Here is a 19176-nt window from a genome sequence, read left to right on the forward strand (position 1 = left end):
CGGTGTATAAGATCAGTGAGACTAGTCTATATGACGGTGTATAAGATCAGTGAGACTAGTCTATATGACGGTGTATAAGATCAGTGAGACTAGTCTATATGACGGTGTATAAGATCAGTGAGACTAGTCTATATGACGGTGTATAAGATCAGTGAGACTAGTCTATATGACGGTGTATAAGATCAGTGAGACTAGTCTATATGACGGTGTATAAGATCAGTGAGACTAGTCTATATGACGGTGTATAAGATCAGTGAGACTAGTCTATATGACGGTGTATAAGATCAGTGAGACTAGTCTATATGACGGTGTATAAGATCAGTGAGACTAGTCTATATGACGGTGTATAAGATCAGTGAGACTAGTCTATATGACGGTGTATAAGATCAGTGAGACTAGTCTATATGACGGTGTATAAGATCAGTGAGACTAGTCTATATGACGGTGTATAAGATCAGTGAGACTAGTCTATATGACGGTGTATAAGATCAGTGAGACTAGTCTATATGACGGTGTATAAGATCAGTGAGACTAGTCTATATGACGGTGTATAAGATCAGTGAGACTAGTCTATATGACGGTGTATAAGATCAGTGAGACTAGTCTATATGACGGTGTATAAGATCAGTGAGACTAGTCTATATGACGGTGTATAAGATCAGTGAGACTAGTCTATATGACGGTGTATAAGATCAGTGAGACTAGTCTATATGACGGTGTATAAGATCAGTGAGACTAGTCTATATGACGGTGTATAAGATCAGTGAGACTAGTCTATATGACGGTGTATAAGATCAGTGAGACTAGTCTATATGACGGTGTATAAGATCAGTGAGACTAGTCTATATGACGGTGTATAAGATCAGTGAGACTAGTCTATATGACGGTGTATAAGATCAGTGAGACTAGTCTATATGACGGTGTATAAGATCAGTGAGACTAGTCTATATGACGGTGTATAAGATCAGTGAGACTAGTCTATATGACGGTGTATAAGATCAGTGAGACTAGTCTATATGACGGTGTATAAGATCAGTGAGACTAGTCTATATGACGGTGTATAAGATCAGTGAGACTAGTCTATATGACGGTGTATAAGATCAGTGAGACTAGTCTATATGACGGTGTATAAGATCAGTGAGACTAGTCTATATGACGGTGTATAAGATCAGTGAGACTAGTCTATATGACGGTGTATAAGATCAGTGAGACTAGTCTATATGACGGTGTATAAGATCAGTGAGACTAGTCTATATGACGGTGTATAAGATCAGTGAGACTAGTCTATATGACGGTGTATAAGATCAGTGAGACTAGTCTATATGACGGTGTATAAGATCAGTGAGACTAGTCTATATGACGGTGTATAAGATCAGTGAGACTAGTCTATATGACGGTGTATAAGATCAGTGAGACTAGTCTATATGACGGTGTATAAGATCAGTGAGACTAGTCTATATGACGGTGTATAAGATCAGTGAGACTAGTCTATATGACGGTGTATAAGATCAGTGAGACTAGTCTATATGACGGTGTATAAGATCAGTGAGACTAGTCTATATGACGGTGTATAAGATCAGTGAGACTAGTCTATATGACGGTGTATAAGATCAGTGAGACTAGTCTATATGACGGTGTATAAGATCAGTGAGACTAGTCTATATGACGGTGTATAAGATCAGTGAGACTAGTCTATATGACGGTGTATAAGATCAGTGAGACTAGTCTATATGACGGTGTATAAGATCAGTGAGACTAGTCTATATGACGGTGTATAAGATCAGTGAGACTAGTCTATATGACGGTGTATAAGATCAGTGAGACTAGTCTATATGACGGTGTATAAGATCAGTGAGACTAGTCTATATGACGGTGTATAAGATCAGTGAGACTAGTCTATATGACGGTGTATAAGATCAGTGAGACTAGTCTATATGACGGTGTATAAGATCAGTGAGACTAGTCTATATGACGGTGTATAAGATCAGTGAGACTAGTCTATATGACGGTGTATAAGATCAGTGAGACTAGTCTATATGACGGTGTATAAGATCAGTGAGACTAGTCTATATGACGGTGTATAAGATCAGTGAGACTAGTCTATATGACGGTGTATAAGATCAGTGAGACTAGTCTATATGACGGTGTATAAGATCAGTGAGACTAGTCTATATGACGGTGTATAAGATCAGTGAGACTAGTCTATATGACGGTGTATAAGATCAGTGAGACTAGTCTATATGACGGTGTATAAGATCAGTGAGACTAGTCTATATGACGGTGTATAAGATCAGTGAGACTAGTCTATATGACGGTGTATAAGATCAGTGAGACTAGTCTATATGACGGTGTATAAGATCAGTGAGACTAGTCTATATGACGGTGTATAAGATCAGTGAGACTAGTCTATATGACGGTGTATAAGATCAGTGAGACTAGTCTATATGACGGTGTATAAGATCAGTGAGACTAGTCTATATGACGGTGTATAAGATCAGTGAGACTAGTCTATATGACGGTGTATAAGATCAGTGAGACTAGTCTATATGACGGTGTATAAGATCAGTGAGACTAGTCTATATGACGGTGTATAAGATCAGTGAGACTAGTCTATATGACGGTGTATAAGATCAGTGAGACTAGTCTATATGACGGTGTATAAGATCAGTGAGACTAGTCTATATGACGGTGTATAAGATCAGTGAGACTAGTCTATATGACGGTGTATAAGATCAGTGAGACTAGTCTATATGACGGTGTATAAGATCAGTGAGACTAGTCTATATGACGGTGTATAAGATCAGTGCGACTAGTCTATATGACGGTGTATAAGATCGGTGAGACTAGTCTATATGACGGTGTATAAGATCAGTGAGACTAGTCTATATGACGGTGTATAAGATCAGTGAGACTAGTCTATATGACGGTGTATAAGATCAGTGAGACTAGTCTATATGACGGTGTATAAGATCAGTGAGACTAGTCTATATGACGGTGTATAAGATCAGTGAGACTAGTCTATATGACGGTGTATAAGATCAGTGAGACTAGTCTATATGACGGTGTATAAGATCAGTGAGACTAGTCTATATGACGGTGTATAAGATCAGTGAGACTAGTCTATATGACGGTGTATAAGATCAGTGAGACTAGTCTATATGACGGTGTATAAGATCAGTGAGACTAGTCTATATGACGGTGTATAAGATCAGTGAGACTAGTCTATATGACGGTGTATAAGATCAGTGAGACTAGTCTATATGACGGTGTATAAGATCAGTGAGACTAGTCTATATGACGGTGTATAAGATCAGTGAGACTAGTCTATATGACGGTGTATAAGATCAGTGAGACTAGTCTATATGACGGTGTATAAGATCAGTGAGACTAGTCTATATGACGGTGTATAAGATCAGTGAGACTAGTCTATATGACGGTGTATAAGATCAGTGAGACTAGTCTATATGACGGTGTATAAGATCAGTGAGACTAGTCTATATGACGGTGTATAAGATCAGTGAGACTAGTCTATATGACGGTGTATAAGATCAGTGAGACTAGTCTATATGACGGTGTATAAGATCAGTGAGACTAGTCTATATGACGGTGTATAAGATCAGTGAGACTAGTCTATATGACGGTGTATAAGATCAGTGAGACTAGTCTATATGACGGTGTATAAGATCAGTGAGACTAGTCTATATGACGGTGTATAAGATCAGTGAGACTAGTCTATATGACGGTGTATAAGATCAGTGAGACTAGTCTATATGACGGTGTATAAGATCAGTGAGACTAGACCGGAATGCGAATTCTGGACCCCAAAAATGTGTACTACTTTTTCAACGGATTAGAAGTGTCCTGGGACAACTTTGTTACATTTATATCGAACAGGAATTCAAAGGGGAGGTTACTGTGTATACTAAAACCCGCGGAGCAGCATGACATGGATTCTTAAGGACCCATAGCCACGTATAGTTCATAACAATTAAAACACCCCACATCACACCGAAACCAAAATGTTTAAAATATCGTTAATGTCATTCAGTAGCAGTAACCCTGAAGAATATTGATATGTGAAGGAAGTAAATCGACTGCATAGACTATGATCTCAGCGATGCTTGGCCCACAACCTGATCTACTGGTGTAGGTTGAAGAACCGTTTCTGAATAATGGAGATTAGCTTAATAATTTTGAAGCTATACACTGTACCTTATTTTATGGGAAAAGCATTTGGGCCACCCAGCAAAATAAATAAATACACTTTTTCGACTTAATATCTCTAATTTCAAGATGATATCTCGAAAGTTCGACTTACTAACTCAAAACTAAGAGGCATTTCAGAGCGTCAACATTTTTAATATAAAAACATTATTAAGAAAAAACATTTGCATTTTCGCAAGTAGTTTAACATAAAATTTATGTAACGTTATTTGTATCCAATGTCCCTCGTCTTTGTTGAAAACAGGATTATATTATTTGTAGCGATGACAACATCAAATTTATCGTTAGCAAGGTACGTATCACGTCGATAGCAATAGTAATATCTAGTGTATCCATAGCGAAATGGAGAGGATGGTGTCAATATGATAGAAATCAACATGCTCGAAATTCAAATAACTACGATCATTAAGTTCTCTGCAGCCTGGAATACAAGATACAAGGAAATTTATTTAGTGTCATTTATGTTAAAAACAGTAACGTAAGCACTGTAGAGCTATTTGTTCGGCAAGGAATACGTCATGACAAAATTGAAGGCTTCAATAATGATACAATTAGACTAGTTCGATCCTTTGATTGAAAGAAACGCGCGGTAGCGTAACGGTAAAATTGAATGGCTCTTCAAGATACAGGTGTCGGCTTAGCAATTGGTCAGGTTTTTTTAAAACCTGGTCCCAATTACATCGTCAACTACATACCTTAATTTTGTCATATATTCCAGGTGTGCAAAGAAAGTAGATGAGCGTAACTCCAACAGGTAGCAATGGTACAGGGATATCGGTACCGTTATAATAGCCAAAATACCAATTATAGTAAACGTTACTCCCTTCCCAGGGGAGGGGCTGTTAACCAAAGGGAACGAAATTCACACATTTCATAAAGCCCCTTAAGACTATTTCATCCATGAAGAGTATTTTATTTCACTAAATTTAGGCTTAGAGAAGAAGATTGTTGACATTTTTGCAAATTTTACCCCTTTTGTACTCGCCCCTCGGGCCCTGGGCGTTAGTCAGGGTTTTAAAATTCAACATATTGCAATCACAGGATGATAATTCTAACGAATTCAATTATATCACACTGAAAATAAATAAAATATACTCTGAAGTGTAATTTCACTTTACAAACTATGCGAGCTAAAAAAAATCGACCAAAATATAACTTCGAATGTCAACACGCAAGGGCGAATCGAACGTGGAGAGAATAGAAAATCAATTACCAAACTTGAGGAGACACCATAGTTGATAAAAGCACAATCTACATGAAGGCAACGGAGGAAGACGACAAGCGCTCTTTTGTAATGAATCAAAATAAAACGTCTCTAAACTCCACACAAATACGACATAAAGTAATTGATCATGTCACTAACGGTCGCAGGACTAGGATGAACGTTGACGTTTTCTATACAAGCTGTCATATCCCAATAGTTTAAATAAGTAATCTTATCTTGGAATTCCCCAAACTCTTCATAGAATAGTTGTTCATGAATCTTTCTAATAAAATCAAGCGGTTTTAGGAGATCGATAAAAGTAGCTGAATGAGGGCCTTTGACAAACACCCTTGCTTCTGGTATTCGTTTAAAGAGTCTTCCAATCGCAAATTTTACATCGCGAACATGTAAGCGGAATTCAGACGGTGTAGTTCTCGCTATGTGCATCATATTATGTATCACAACTGTGACCTTTTTCCTCTCAGGAATACGATCTATATGCCACGCTACCGACTTGATGTGTTCCCGTGGTGAATCCTCCCCGGTATAGAAAGGCAATTCGTGGACGGCCCAAAGCAGAGTGAGATTCAAGTCCTTTCGCTCAGCTCTCCTTAAACTGAACCATCGGCTCGCCGTCTGTCCTTCGTGTTTCGCTGTCACCATAGTTACCGTTTGTTTGATGTGATCAAACCATGAGCGAATATTTGAATCACCAATCAAAAACAGGTACTGATCACGAAGGCATTTCTCATACGACACCTTGGAAGGTACGAACGTAATATCGCAGCCTCGATTGTGCCATTTGTTTTTGTAATAAAACCCAACAGGGGATTCCTCGTACCATGTCTCCTTATTTGGTCTCTTGTTACAAGGCAGATCGGGAGGGAGAACGTAATCACCATCTGAAAAAACAAGTGTATAAATGAATAAAATTATAGTTAAACTTGTCTACGATGTCTACAATCTTTTTCGGAAACCTGTGAAAGCATATTCAAATTCATCTACAGCCTTAACCTATAATGATGAAAAGTAAATAGGCACATTTTTGGACAGAGAACTTTTTACTTATTTTTCAATAATTATAACAGAAATTCAATTGACTTATTTAAATTACTCTTAATGGCCGGAATGGTAGCACATAGTCTTTTTGTGGGCGGAAACCAGAGTACCCGGAGAAACCCACATCCTCCATCTTGAAATCTCTACCCATAGTTGTCGTTCCTTACACTCATTAACACTGTTAAGAATCCCAGGTTTTCGCAGTCATCGTGCCACTTTTTTATATTAACGAGGTTGAGGTCAGCACGTGCCGAGACCTGTAGTGTGATTGGCTGGAAGCGCAGCTATTTTTTTCTCGAAACCAACCAACATGTTTCGGCACGCGCTGACATCAACCTCATTAATATTTTAAAAAAAATGGCACGATGACTGCGATAAACTTTAAAACTCTGAAATGGCGTGTGTTTTTGGAGGAAACGGCGGAAGGAAAATACATTTTACGTGCATATAGGAGGTTTTTAAAAGAATAATCCTCCATCTTTCCAACGGTACTAAGCGTTTTCTCGTAAATTAACAAGACATGTTGTTTTTAATGCAAGACAGTTAGGTAGGGTCGACTTTTCGACATCGAGAGCCTTCCTCCCTTTCGTATATATGATCATTGGGGTGTCACATTTTTACCGAAAGTCGATCTAAACCCTGAAAAAAATGTAAAAGTACTCTGAACACCTTAGGTCAGGTCCAAATATATCTGTAACAAATTATCAGGTCCCCGTGGTTCCTTACACTAATAAACACTGTAAATAATGACGTCGTTCTTGGTGAAAGGGAAGAGTGCCAGCCACTGGACCGTGCCATCGTTTTATCAAGTATTTATATACGTTGTTTGCTTAATGCTTTATATACGTTATAATGAATTTATCAATAAATGTGTCATTGTTCGAGGTAGTTCATGTTTAAAACGCCATTTCTGTCACTTCAGCAAATGCCTGTGAAAACATTTTTGTGTATCACTGTAAACTATTTTTTTTTACACAAAGTTTATGAACGGCTAGCGTTTTTTATGCACAAATATATCATTTCAGTGTCTTTATACCATATATATGGCCATTAGATATTGATTAACATTGAATTGGTCTGATTTAAACATATTCTGATATGTACTGGGCTGTTGAGCATGACGCGAGTGAGTGAGGAAATGAGGCCCCGAAGGGGTGCAGTAACTTCATGGTCATGATGATTTAAGATTGTAAAATTGCAAAATTAACATTTTCAAGAAACCGTCAGAAATATGAATCTTTGTGTGTCAACCAGGCGTGATATCTTCCAAGGCCGAATAGGAAAGGTTCACAGGCCTCAAACGTTGAGGCGATTAAACTGTTTCATGAAAAATGCATGAAAATATGTTTGAAAACGTTCTATTCCATCGTCTGCAATTTTTCGTTTGACAGAGGTATTCAGCAAGTAAAGTTGTTCCCAGGCCCCTAAATCTGGCATTCATTTAGGGGAAAAAATAATAGTGCCACGTGTACACTAAAATGTAAACTATTACGACGAAAACTTTGTACTTACCTCCCTTTATAGTGATTGCAGGACTTTTCTTCAACAACATGTGTTTGTGGAGCCTGTCAAATAAATTTTAAAAAAACAACAATTTGACATCTTCATTGTACATTCGTTACATTGCATCTAATTTGCTTGTAAAACATGTTTTCTACGAGATATTAACTTGGATGGGAAACTCAGAATATATACAAAATACTGTAAAGTGAAAGTTAAACTAACCGCTGTGTGGACATTTCCACGCTGGCAAAAACTCTGAAATCGAAATATTCTATACATAAATATTCGCGTGTTGATGTTTTCACGCTTAGGTTACTCAACCCGAAAAACGCGACCATTTCAACCGCGATAATTTCCACTTTCCCAGTATATGTTGATTTTACATTTTCTAGCACTAGTATGGTTTAGTTTGTAGTCAGCCGTATTTTCAACACTGTTACTGTTCACTCATCCTCGATATCCGGGGGTTACGCTCACTTTCGCTCTCTACACCCCTGCAATATGTCATAGCAAAAATGAAGGTACGCGGCTAGCTATATGATTGGTGTCAGGTAAAAGAAAACCCTGACAGCTAGTTTTCTCGTCTCATCCATAAGGTGCTGCACATTGAGCTTTCGATTTTGCTATGACATACTCCAAGAGTGTAGAGAGCGAAAGTGAGCATAACCCCTGGATATCGAGGATGTTCACTATATTATATTACATTTAACATAGTTGTTAAGTATATCAACGATTGAATTGGCCTGGTATCATACTATCCATACGGCTACCTAAACGTTGTATTTTTGTATGATAATTAGTGGTTTTAAGCTTATATTAAACATGTTATTATTTACCTTGCAATTGTTCTCTGAGGTTGACTCAAATGGTCGGTACGGTGACCTTTAGTAAACTTCCAGTCTTGGCAAGTAAGATTGGAATTTTTGGGTTTCCCACAAAACCAGTGGAGACCGTAATTTTCCTCTGTAAAGTTACACATATCAGCCAGTCCAAACACGTTCGGTTTAACACTGCACGGAGTTCGTTCTTGAATGTTATTTTTGTTAAATCCGGCAACCATATCATGAAGCAATCCGTGTTTCTCTATATATTTATGAACGATCGCAATGTGTTCTTTGGTTGCCGCTATCGACGTCTTTATGACGCAACTACCTGTCCATAAAGCCCTCACGTGACCTGTGTATGAACCGTTCCCATGATCGATGACGTAACCATTTGCGCTGGCATTCTTTGATGTACTTTTTAGCCAAATTCTAAGAATATCTCCTCCGTTTGTGAGAGGTTTACCATATCCGTCAAACAGCATGATTCGAACCTTTATAATGTCTCCCAGTGAATATATTTCCTTATTTAGAGCAAGTGCTTGTGTAGAATCAGCACCTGTTGCAATCCTTTTCAGATCGGTGACGTCGTTAATAGATAAGTATGCTTTATATGATGATAAAAAGGTTTTCGATACAGAGGCGGCAAAGTCCGAAGCGGAGATATTCTGGACCATCTTGTTGAAGCTTTCATTATCAAACACTGCCAGATAATCAGGAGAGATCTGTTCAATGAAACGTTCCGTTGCGATGTGCTGGAATGACGAATCATCGTAGTAACTGAAAAATATGAAATCGTTATGCTTTTAAAATAGTTAAATGTCATGTCCATATACAAATAGGGATTGAACGGCGGTTTTTTTCCACACCGGTATGAACGCAGATCGGCTACATCTATCCCGGTGGGCACACGACGTCCGGAGAACATTCGGAAAACGTCTTATTCTGGTCATAACGTCCGCTACTTAAAAGCAGCGTTATGAGGACGTCTTTTTCCAAACGTCACTAGTAGGTGAACTTATTTTTCCAGTTCTATAAACAGCCCAAATATGACGTTAACAACCTATCATGATAAGGAGTATGGGAGATTGAGAGCCTGACAGCTTACAAGCGCTATTATTCATGAGCCCCTGATGATGGCCATGTGCACTGGGTTCAACGTTTTAACTCTTTTTACGGTTGAGAGCGTGGGAGAAAAATAATCAATCATTCCTGTGGGATATTTGAGTTTATCTCAATTTTTCATGATCTCTGGCCGTAATATCTCTTACACAGGATGTTGTAATGATCAATTGCATATAATACGGACTTTGGTGGAGTTGAATATGTGGTTACATTACATGAACATGAAAAGTGTGATGTTAACCGAGACATAATCGAGGTTAATATCAATCCTCAGGTAAACATTACCACTTACCCATCGAAATAAAAGTCCTTAATTGGTAAATGAGCTATAAAATGATGCTGTATTTTATCATAAATCATGCTCAACGTATGAAAATCAACAAAACAAGCATTGCATTTGGCAGAGAGCATTGAGACGCCACTATTAACATTGGAACACATATTTACTCAATGCTGTTACGTACAGAGACGATATTGATTTTAAAGACATACATATCCTTTTTGGAAATTCAAAGAATGGACTATTCTTAAACCATTTTCTTATACTAATAAAACATCATATATACTGGAGCCACGTTAAAGACTCCATTCCATTTTGGACAGACAAAGAAAGTAGTTTATTCCGATGAAAAATAAACGGGGTCCATTCGAACATTTTTTGAATAATGACGACCTTAATTAATTATCTTAATTATTGCTTGTTTATAATAAAAACGGTTCTCTCCCCTTATTGGTTTGAAATGTTTGCTACCCTCACATGCTCATTAGTGGTGTATCCGGTGCCTAGCTGGCCAATCAGGGGGTTCCCACCTTCCTGCCTCATCTGTGTCATGCCTCAGTACATTTACAAAGTATTTATAATATCTCTTCAACTGACTATATCTCGTACTAAATGTAGGGCTACACGCTCCAAATATAAACCAACTTCTGTGTCAAATTCTTACATAACTTTCACTCCAAACAATCATCCCATTAACTCGCTGACTGCCATTTTTCTTTTCCCCCGATTTGTTTTTATTTTCCGTGGACCTTGCTCCGCATCAATTACAGGTTGTTACGTGTAAATACGGCCACTGTCATTCTTCAGCTAATCTTAACAAACATGCTCATTTTACACAACGTGCTCTTTATACATTCTCTTCTATCCGTGGAGACCTTAACATGCTAGAAATCAATTTTTAGTTGTAGATCGGGCTTCTGACTTACTCAGCACATATTACTGAGTATATTATACCTTCACAAACACAGCATATGGACTATTTTCACAACGTGCTCAAGTGGAACGTACCTAAGACTAAGTAAATAAATGCCCCGTTTAACCGTCCAGCTAGTACACGTACGTAAATAAACGACAACAATGACGAACGACGGCTGTTCGTTGTCCAAACATCACGGTGTCCATCTCCTCTTGTTTGTTATACACATGATGTTTAAAGGGACATCACGTGAAGAGCCATATTTTTTTAATGAATGTTCAAGTGGTTTTTTTTTATTTCCGAATTCAATACATCATATAGGTTAATGTATACATAGAACACAAAACATATTTCATTATCAAGATGGCGGAGGACAGTACCATACTAGCATTTATCACATAAAAAATCTACGTAATGTTTTAATGGGTTTTTTTGGGGCGTCGGTAGTAATATTGCTTAATGTATGTGTTTCTCATTATAGAATTAGCAGGACAAATACGAATGAAATGTATCACATCTTATATATCATTTTTGTCGCAAGTTAAACATATTCTTTGACCTCTCGGAACCCCGTTATAACGTCCAGATTCGATGTTAAGGGAATGCGCCTGCATGCGATACTGACTCAACATGTTTTTGGTAATAGAAGTTAAAGGCTTTACTAAATAGAATTGAGTATTAAAAGTAACGACAAGATGTTTATATATAACATTTAGAAGATGTTTCAAACGCACAACGTAATTCTTGAATAAATACGTCATGCAGACGTTGAGTATACATTTCCACAAACTGATTTTTCACTTTGAACATATTGAACATCCCAGATATGATTAAAACCCATTCTATATAAATCATGTTTAACATGATAAACCCATTATATATAAATCATGTTTGACATGATAAACCCAGTTAAGTTTACAATTTGGCTTTTTCACATTAGGCTCAAGTAGTGCATCATGACATGATTTTAGTACACAGTTATTTGTATTCAAAATATTTATCTAATAGTTCATAATAGGTACTTTGCGCTTTATATGTAAAGAATACTTCCCTATTTCAAAGTAAACCATAAAACTATTGACTGTTTTCTTAACGTTTAATAAATCTTTAAGAAAGAGAAGATGGACTTTTTTAATTTGCGGTGATAAACAATTACCCCATACTTCACACCCATAGTTCAGTATGCATGTTACATATGTACCAAACAAAGATAATTAAGCTTCAGTGTTAAGGATCAAATATTTCATTCTTCTTTTTTAAAGGTAAAAAGCTTTCCAACCTTGATATGCCAATGTATTTTGTGCTACGGTGAATCTTCCGTGATAATAAAAAAACTAATCCTAGATAACAAAATGTGTCCACTATCTCAATGGACTTGCCATTAAACGTTTGCTATTTCTAAAAACAATATTTTTTGTTTTATCATAATTAACAGTTAAATTCCATTCATCAGTGTAACATGGCAGACAATCTAGCATATACTGAAGATTGTTCATATCTTCCTAAAACAAAACTGTGTCATCGGCATACATTAACATAGATAGATTAATCAATTGTAATTCATAACACTGACAATTGGAATCTATAAACTCACTCTCCGTAGCATTAACAAATAATGAAAAAAGCATGAGCGATAACGATTCCCCTTGTAATAAACCAACATGTATATCGAACATAGCAGATAATTTACCATTTAATTTTATGCAAGAACGCACATTATCATAAATAGATATAATTACATTTAGCAGTCTACCGCTAACACCACTTTTCCAAAGTTTATTCCAAAGATTATCACGTGTAACACTATCAAAATTCTTGCTGTAATCTTCAAATACACAATACAGCCTTTTGTTTTGTTTTATTGGATGAATTATTAAACTATGTAGTGTTAAATGAGCATCCCTGGTACCAAGCCCAGGTTTAAAACGAAGTTGGACATCGGTGACAACATCCTCCCTTTTACTCCATTCTAATAATCTTTTTTTAACAAGAAGTAAATAGCTTAGCTAGATGACTAATTAATGTAATTCCCCAGTAATTATTGACATTGTTTTTATCCCCCTTTTTATCAAGAGTTATAATAACAACCTGCGCCCAGGACGCTGGAAAATATCTTACATGTAACATGGAAAATCCTGATATGCCAGATCAATATAACTTAAATATGTTTGACTCAATTTTTTTTTATCTGTAAGTCGAAACGATTTTAGTGCAAGATTTATTTATTTTATTTTATTTTTATGTAATTATTGCGTTTGTTTAAACAATGTACATTAACTTTGAAACCTATGTTGTTCGACAATACTTGTGACATGCCAGTATGATATTTAGACTTTGTGAGTCTTGTTGATACTGGAATTAATATAGACTACAACACTCTTGCATTTTGCAGGATATCAGTATACTTTTTGATTGGAATCAACGTAAGGCAATTTAGAGATTTCCAATGTATTTAATGCATCCTTATATAGAGCTCATTAGGGTTACCTTTTCATGAATCACATTCCAACCAGATTCAATTAAGTAATGCAGTTCTTCTCGTTATTCTCTTCGTAACCACTTTCTATCATTTCCTGATGCACCCCTTCCACCCTCCCCTCCCTGATTTCCTATTCTTCTCTTTGTCTGTTATTCTATTAAAATATATGTAACAGTGCCGTCCTACTGCCAGTTTTTTAATAAGGAGACGAATTGATATAAGTACTTATTGTGTTGATTTTGTATTATTTTGTCACTGCCATATATTGAATAAAATACTGTTTAAACTAATGTAATTCCCCAGTAATTATTGACATTGTTTTTATCCCCCTTTTTATCGAGAGGTATAATAACACCCTGCGCCCAGGACGCTGGAAAATATCTTACATGTAATATAGAATTAAATAATCTGATCAAAACAGGTGAAAAAATATCCTTATATTCAATTATGTATCCGTTAAGTAACATATCCACACCAGTCGACTTGTCACGAGACAACCCCCTAATTACATCTGTTGATTCCTCAAAGCTAAAATCCACATCTAACTAAGCCCCGTGAACACAAGATTTGCCTTCATCGAGCGGCATTGCAAATCGGTAACAATCGCTTTCAGCTCGTCTCTTTCACAACTCGCTTTTGAAACCTCACGTATCACCGCATCGGAGGTTGATCGCTCTGTCTGTTGTTTCAAGACACATATATCATTTTCTTGTTTATCTGTTGTAAATTGCATAGTGTCGAACAACTGTCCAATTGTTTCCGTACTGTGCTCAAGCTCACGTATTTGACATGACAAACTAACAACCTTAATGTTATAATGATCAATAATGTTGAGATGAATATGTGGTTACAATTCAATTAAATTAATTTACTGACTTAAAGCTTTTCAGCTCATCAGTAAACACATAACATTACATAAATACAGTGACAGACACTGCAATAATGCAGTGGAGAATGGGAAGAATAAAGTTACATAGAGAATGGACAGAATAAAGTTACATAGAGAATGGACAGAGGTAGGTTACATAGTTAATGGACAGAATAAAGTTACATAGAGAATGGACAGAATAAAGTTACACAGAGAATGGACATAATAAAGTTACATAGAGAATGGATATAATAAAGTTACATGGAGAATGGACATAATAACGTTACATAGAGAATGGACAGAATAAAGTTACATAGAGAATGGACAGAATAAAGTCACAAAGAGAATGGACAGAATAAAGTTACATAGAGAATGGACAGAATAAAGTTACAAAGAGAATGGACAGAATAAAGTTAAAAAGAGAATGGACAGAATAAAGTTACTTAGAGAATGGTCAGAATAAAGTTACTTAGAGAATGGTCAGAAAAATTTACAAAGAGAATGAACAGAATAAAGTTAAATAGAGAAAGGACAGAATAAAGTTAGATAGAGAATGGACAGAATAAAGTTACATAGAGAATGGACAGAATAAAGTTAAATAGAGAATGAACAGAATAAAGTTAAATAGAGAATGGACAGAATAAAGTTACATAGAGAATGGTCAGAATAAAGATACAAAGAGAATGGACAGAATAAAGTTACATAGAGAATTGACAGAATAAAGTTACATAAAGAATGGACAGAATAAAGTTACATAGAGAATGGACAGAATAAAGTGACATAGAGAATGGACAGAATAAAGTTACATAGAGAAAGGACAGGGGTAGGTTACATAGAGAATGTACAGAATAAAGTTACATAGAGAATGGACAGAATAAAGTTACATAGAGAATGGACAGAATAAAGTTACATAGAGAAAGGACAGAATAAAGTTACATAGAGAATGGACAGAATAAAGTTACATAGAGAATGGACAGAGAAAAGTTAGATAGAGAATGGATATAATAAAGTTACTTAGAGAATGAACAGAATAAAGTTACATAGACAAAGGACAGAATAAAGTTACATAGAGAATGGATATAATAAAGTTACATAGAGAATGGACAGAATAAAGTTACCTAGAGAATGGACAGAGGTAGGTTACATAGAGAATGGACAGAATAAAGTTACCTAGAGAATGGACAGAGGTAGGTTACATAGAGAATGGACAGAATAAAGCTACATAGAGAAAGGACAAAATAAAGTTACATAGAGAATGGACAGAATAAAGTTACATAAAGATTGGACAGCATAAAGTTACATACAGAATGAACAGAGGTAGGTTACATAGAGAATGGACAGAATAAAGTTACTTAGAGAATGGACATAATAAAGTTGCATAGAGAATGGACAGAATAAAGTTACTTAGAGAATGGACAGAATATAGTTACATAGAGAATGGACATAATAACGTTACACAGAGAATGGACAGAATAACGTTACACAGAGAATGGACATAATAAAGTTACATAGAGAATGGACATAATAACGTTACACAGAGAATGGACAGAATAACGTTACACAGAGAATGGACATAATAAAGTTACATAGAGAATGGATATAATAAAGTTACAAAGAGAAAGGACAGAATAACGTTACACAGAGAATGGACATAATAAAGTTACATAGAGAATGGATATAATAAAGTTACAAAGAGAAAGGACAGAATAACGTTACACAGAGAATGGACATAATAAAGTTACATAGAGAATGGATATAATAAAGTTACATAGAGAATGGACAGAATAAAGTTACACAGAGAATGGACATAATAAAGTTACATAGAGAATGGATATAATAAAGTTACAAAGAGAATGGACAGAATAACGTTACACAGAGAATGGACATAATAAAGTTACATAGAGAATGGACATAATAACGTTACACAGAGAATGGACAGAATAAAGTTACATAGAGAATGGACAGAATAAAGTTACTTTGAGAATGTACAGAATAAAGTTACACAGAGAATGGACAGAATAAAGTTACGCAGAGAATGGACATAATATAGTTACATAGACAAAATAAAGCAGTGATGAATGACATTGCTGTGACTGCCCTATGCGTCATGGCATAAAGCGCAAACATTGCATAAACCGTAGTAGTTGTTCAGGGCGTAAACCTAACTGTACATCGGTGATAGTATCGTTCGACTCTGACCACTCTATTAGTCTTTTGTTCAGTTTAGATGTAAATAGCTTCGCCATGCAACTCCGGAGACTTATTCCTCAGTAATTATTAGGATCGCCTTTATCACCTTTTTTATAAATTAGAACCATCACCGCTGTAGACCAATCTTCAGGGAAATATCCAGAGTTAAATACATTGTTAAAAATAGTATGTTAAGCTTGTAGTAAAATGTCACCAGCTAAGTAAAGTAAAAATAAACAACGTTCATCCATTGTATTACTAGTTGTATATTTTCCATATTCAACAGCTTGGCATTGGATAAGATGAAAGGGCATTGGATAAGTAGTGGTCTATTCATATATCCAACGGTTACCCATTGGATATATTAATAGGCACTACTTATCCAATAGTTGGATATCTGAACAATGCCAACCGTTGAACAGGACCAGCGCTCAAAAACATCACAACGTGGAATTACAGTTCGGAGCAAACTTAAGTTGGTAGCCAAGTGCAGTGGAGTTAACAAGAAAAGTAACATAATCCTTATCATATTATGTCCAGACTTTTAAGCAGTTTATACATACATGTACTATGATTTCCCCCGCCCGTCAGCTCCATAAATAAATGAAATATTAGATGTTACCTATTCGTATACTTAAAATGATATAAGCAGTATCCTTTAATGAAAATAGCATGCGTTGAGATATGTATAAACTATAAAGCCTGATGACCTATTAAATTATGAGCCAATGCACCGACTTGGATCTATGGTACATGTATATACATGTATTGCTGGTTTAAAGTTTATCATACTAATTGTTATAGTTATAACAGTATTACGTCTACATAAAATAAGTAATTATATCTTTATATTAATTAGTATATGGTTTCAAGTTTCAAGTTCCAAGTTTTGTATACCCGAATGCAATACAGCATATAGGTTAAATGCTTCAACAATATTACTGCACGTAGGTTGTTCTTTAGGCGGTAGGTAGCACACCGTAAATAATTAACCAATCTACGAAATGTTTTAATATTTTTACGTGACAATTAATTTATACGCACTGGGGGGTCGATAGTAACATTGCTTAAAGTATGTGTTTTTCAGTTCAGAATAAACAGGACAAGTATATCATTTTTGTCGCAAGATAAACATATTCTTTGACTCTCGGAATCCCCATTATAACGTCCAGATACTGACTCAACCATGTGTTGGTAATACATTATAAAAGTTAAAGACTTTACTAAATAAAATTGAATATTAAAAGTATCGTCAAGATGGCTATATACATGTAAATGACATTAACAAGATTTTCAAATGCCCCACGCAATTCTTGAATAGTAATGGGAATAGTATGGAACCATAAGTCTCATTTCTGTATATTCATTCGGAAAGCTCAAGTAGGTATATACTACAGTGACCCACTCTGACCTTACAGGTACCAAAGACTCTATCATCAGTGGCGGATCCAGAGGGGTTTTATGGGCTTCAGCCCCCCCCCNAAGGCTCCCCGAAAACTACTAAAGGAACTCCTGTGTCCTCATCCATGAAACGCCAGTAGGTACACACCATCGGGAAGGGCAGCTAACGCAAGCACGTACGATGGTCACGTGTCCAAAGCGTGGGGTAAGGTCCAGTGAAAAATAATGCTTCATATATAATTTATCATCAACTTAGTTAGCCCGAGTTTCCTCAGGCACTGACACCAGACTTAGACATTTTGACATATAGAAGTCTGGTGTGGGGCCACAGCGCTATATGAACCGAATATTGACTATGTCACAGCATGATGTACCTGATTCTAGTACCCTGCAACCTGAACCCCGTACCCTGTACCCCGTACCCCATACCCTGTACCCCGTAAACTGTATTTTTACAGCACAATACATTCGATACGATATGTATCTTGATACACATATCTGACTTTAAAGTTAGTTTCACAATACATGTAGCTTTACGATGTAAATAGTAAATACAGTTCAAATATATATATAAAAAATAGCTGTTGTACGTTTTCGTATCACTGCACAGTGGATAACATCGTTTCTGTTGTTTAAAAAAAGAGTCGGTGAACTCACAAATCGAATTTATTTAAACTTTGATTGATAATACCCGAAATGAAAGTGTATTCTCTTATGCAAGCAAACACATTGTTTTGCTACAATACACAACAATGTCTTGCGAAGCTAAATGATTTAATGAATTGTTTCAGTCTACGCTGTACTCTGTACCCCGTACCCTGTACCCTGTACCCTGTAAACTGTATTTTCACAGCATAATACTTTGAATTGTTTCCAATCCTTTCCAGGACTTACTACATAACTACTAATCAGGGGCGGGTTCCAGATTTCCAATTTTGTGGACACAGTTTGGACTGAATCACGTCAAGTTACGTCAAGTTAAACAACAACGAAAGAGTCCGCTAATATTACTCTTGTTCATATTTTTCTCTAGTTATCGATGTCGAATTCGAATTATGCTTCGATATTCTCTATGTCGTTTCTATACCTCAGCGGAATGAACCATT

The 19176-nt window shown here is 36.1% G+C and overlaps 1 protein-coding gene across 2 annotated transcripts in view; it reads right to left on the reverse strand.

The window, feature by feature from the left end:
- Positions 1-4347: 4347 nt before the first annotated feature.
- Positions 4348-19176, reverse strand: part of LOC110454840 (NXPE family member 4-like) — a 29462-nt gene continuing 14633 nt past the window's right edge. For both annotated transcript variants that reach the window (XM_021504578.1, XM_021504577.1), the window contains exons 2-4: positions 8827-9591; positions 8000-8052; positions 4348-6330 (exon numbers count right to left, since the gene is read on the reverse strand). In XM_021504578.1, the coding sequence (XP_021360253.1) occupies positions 5540-6330; positions 8000-8052; positions 8827-9591 (1609 nt within the window). In that variant the 3' untranslated portion in view covers positions 4348-5539. The remainder of the gene's footprint in view (positions 6331-7999; positions 8053-8826; positions 9592-19176) is intronic.

This window comes from Mizuhopecten yessoensis, unplaced genomic scaffold, assembly GCF_002113885.1.
Source record: "Mizuhopecten yessoensis strain PY_sf001 unplaced genomic scaffold, ASM211388v2 scaffold8071, whole genome shotgun sequence".
NCBI lineage: Eukaryota > Metazoa > Mollusca > Bivalvia > Pectinida > Pectinidae > Mizuhopecten > Mizuhopecten yessoensis.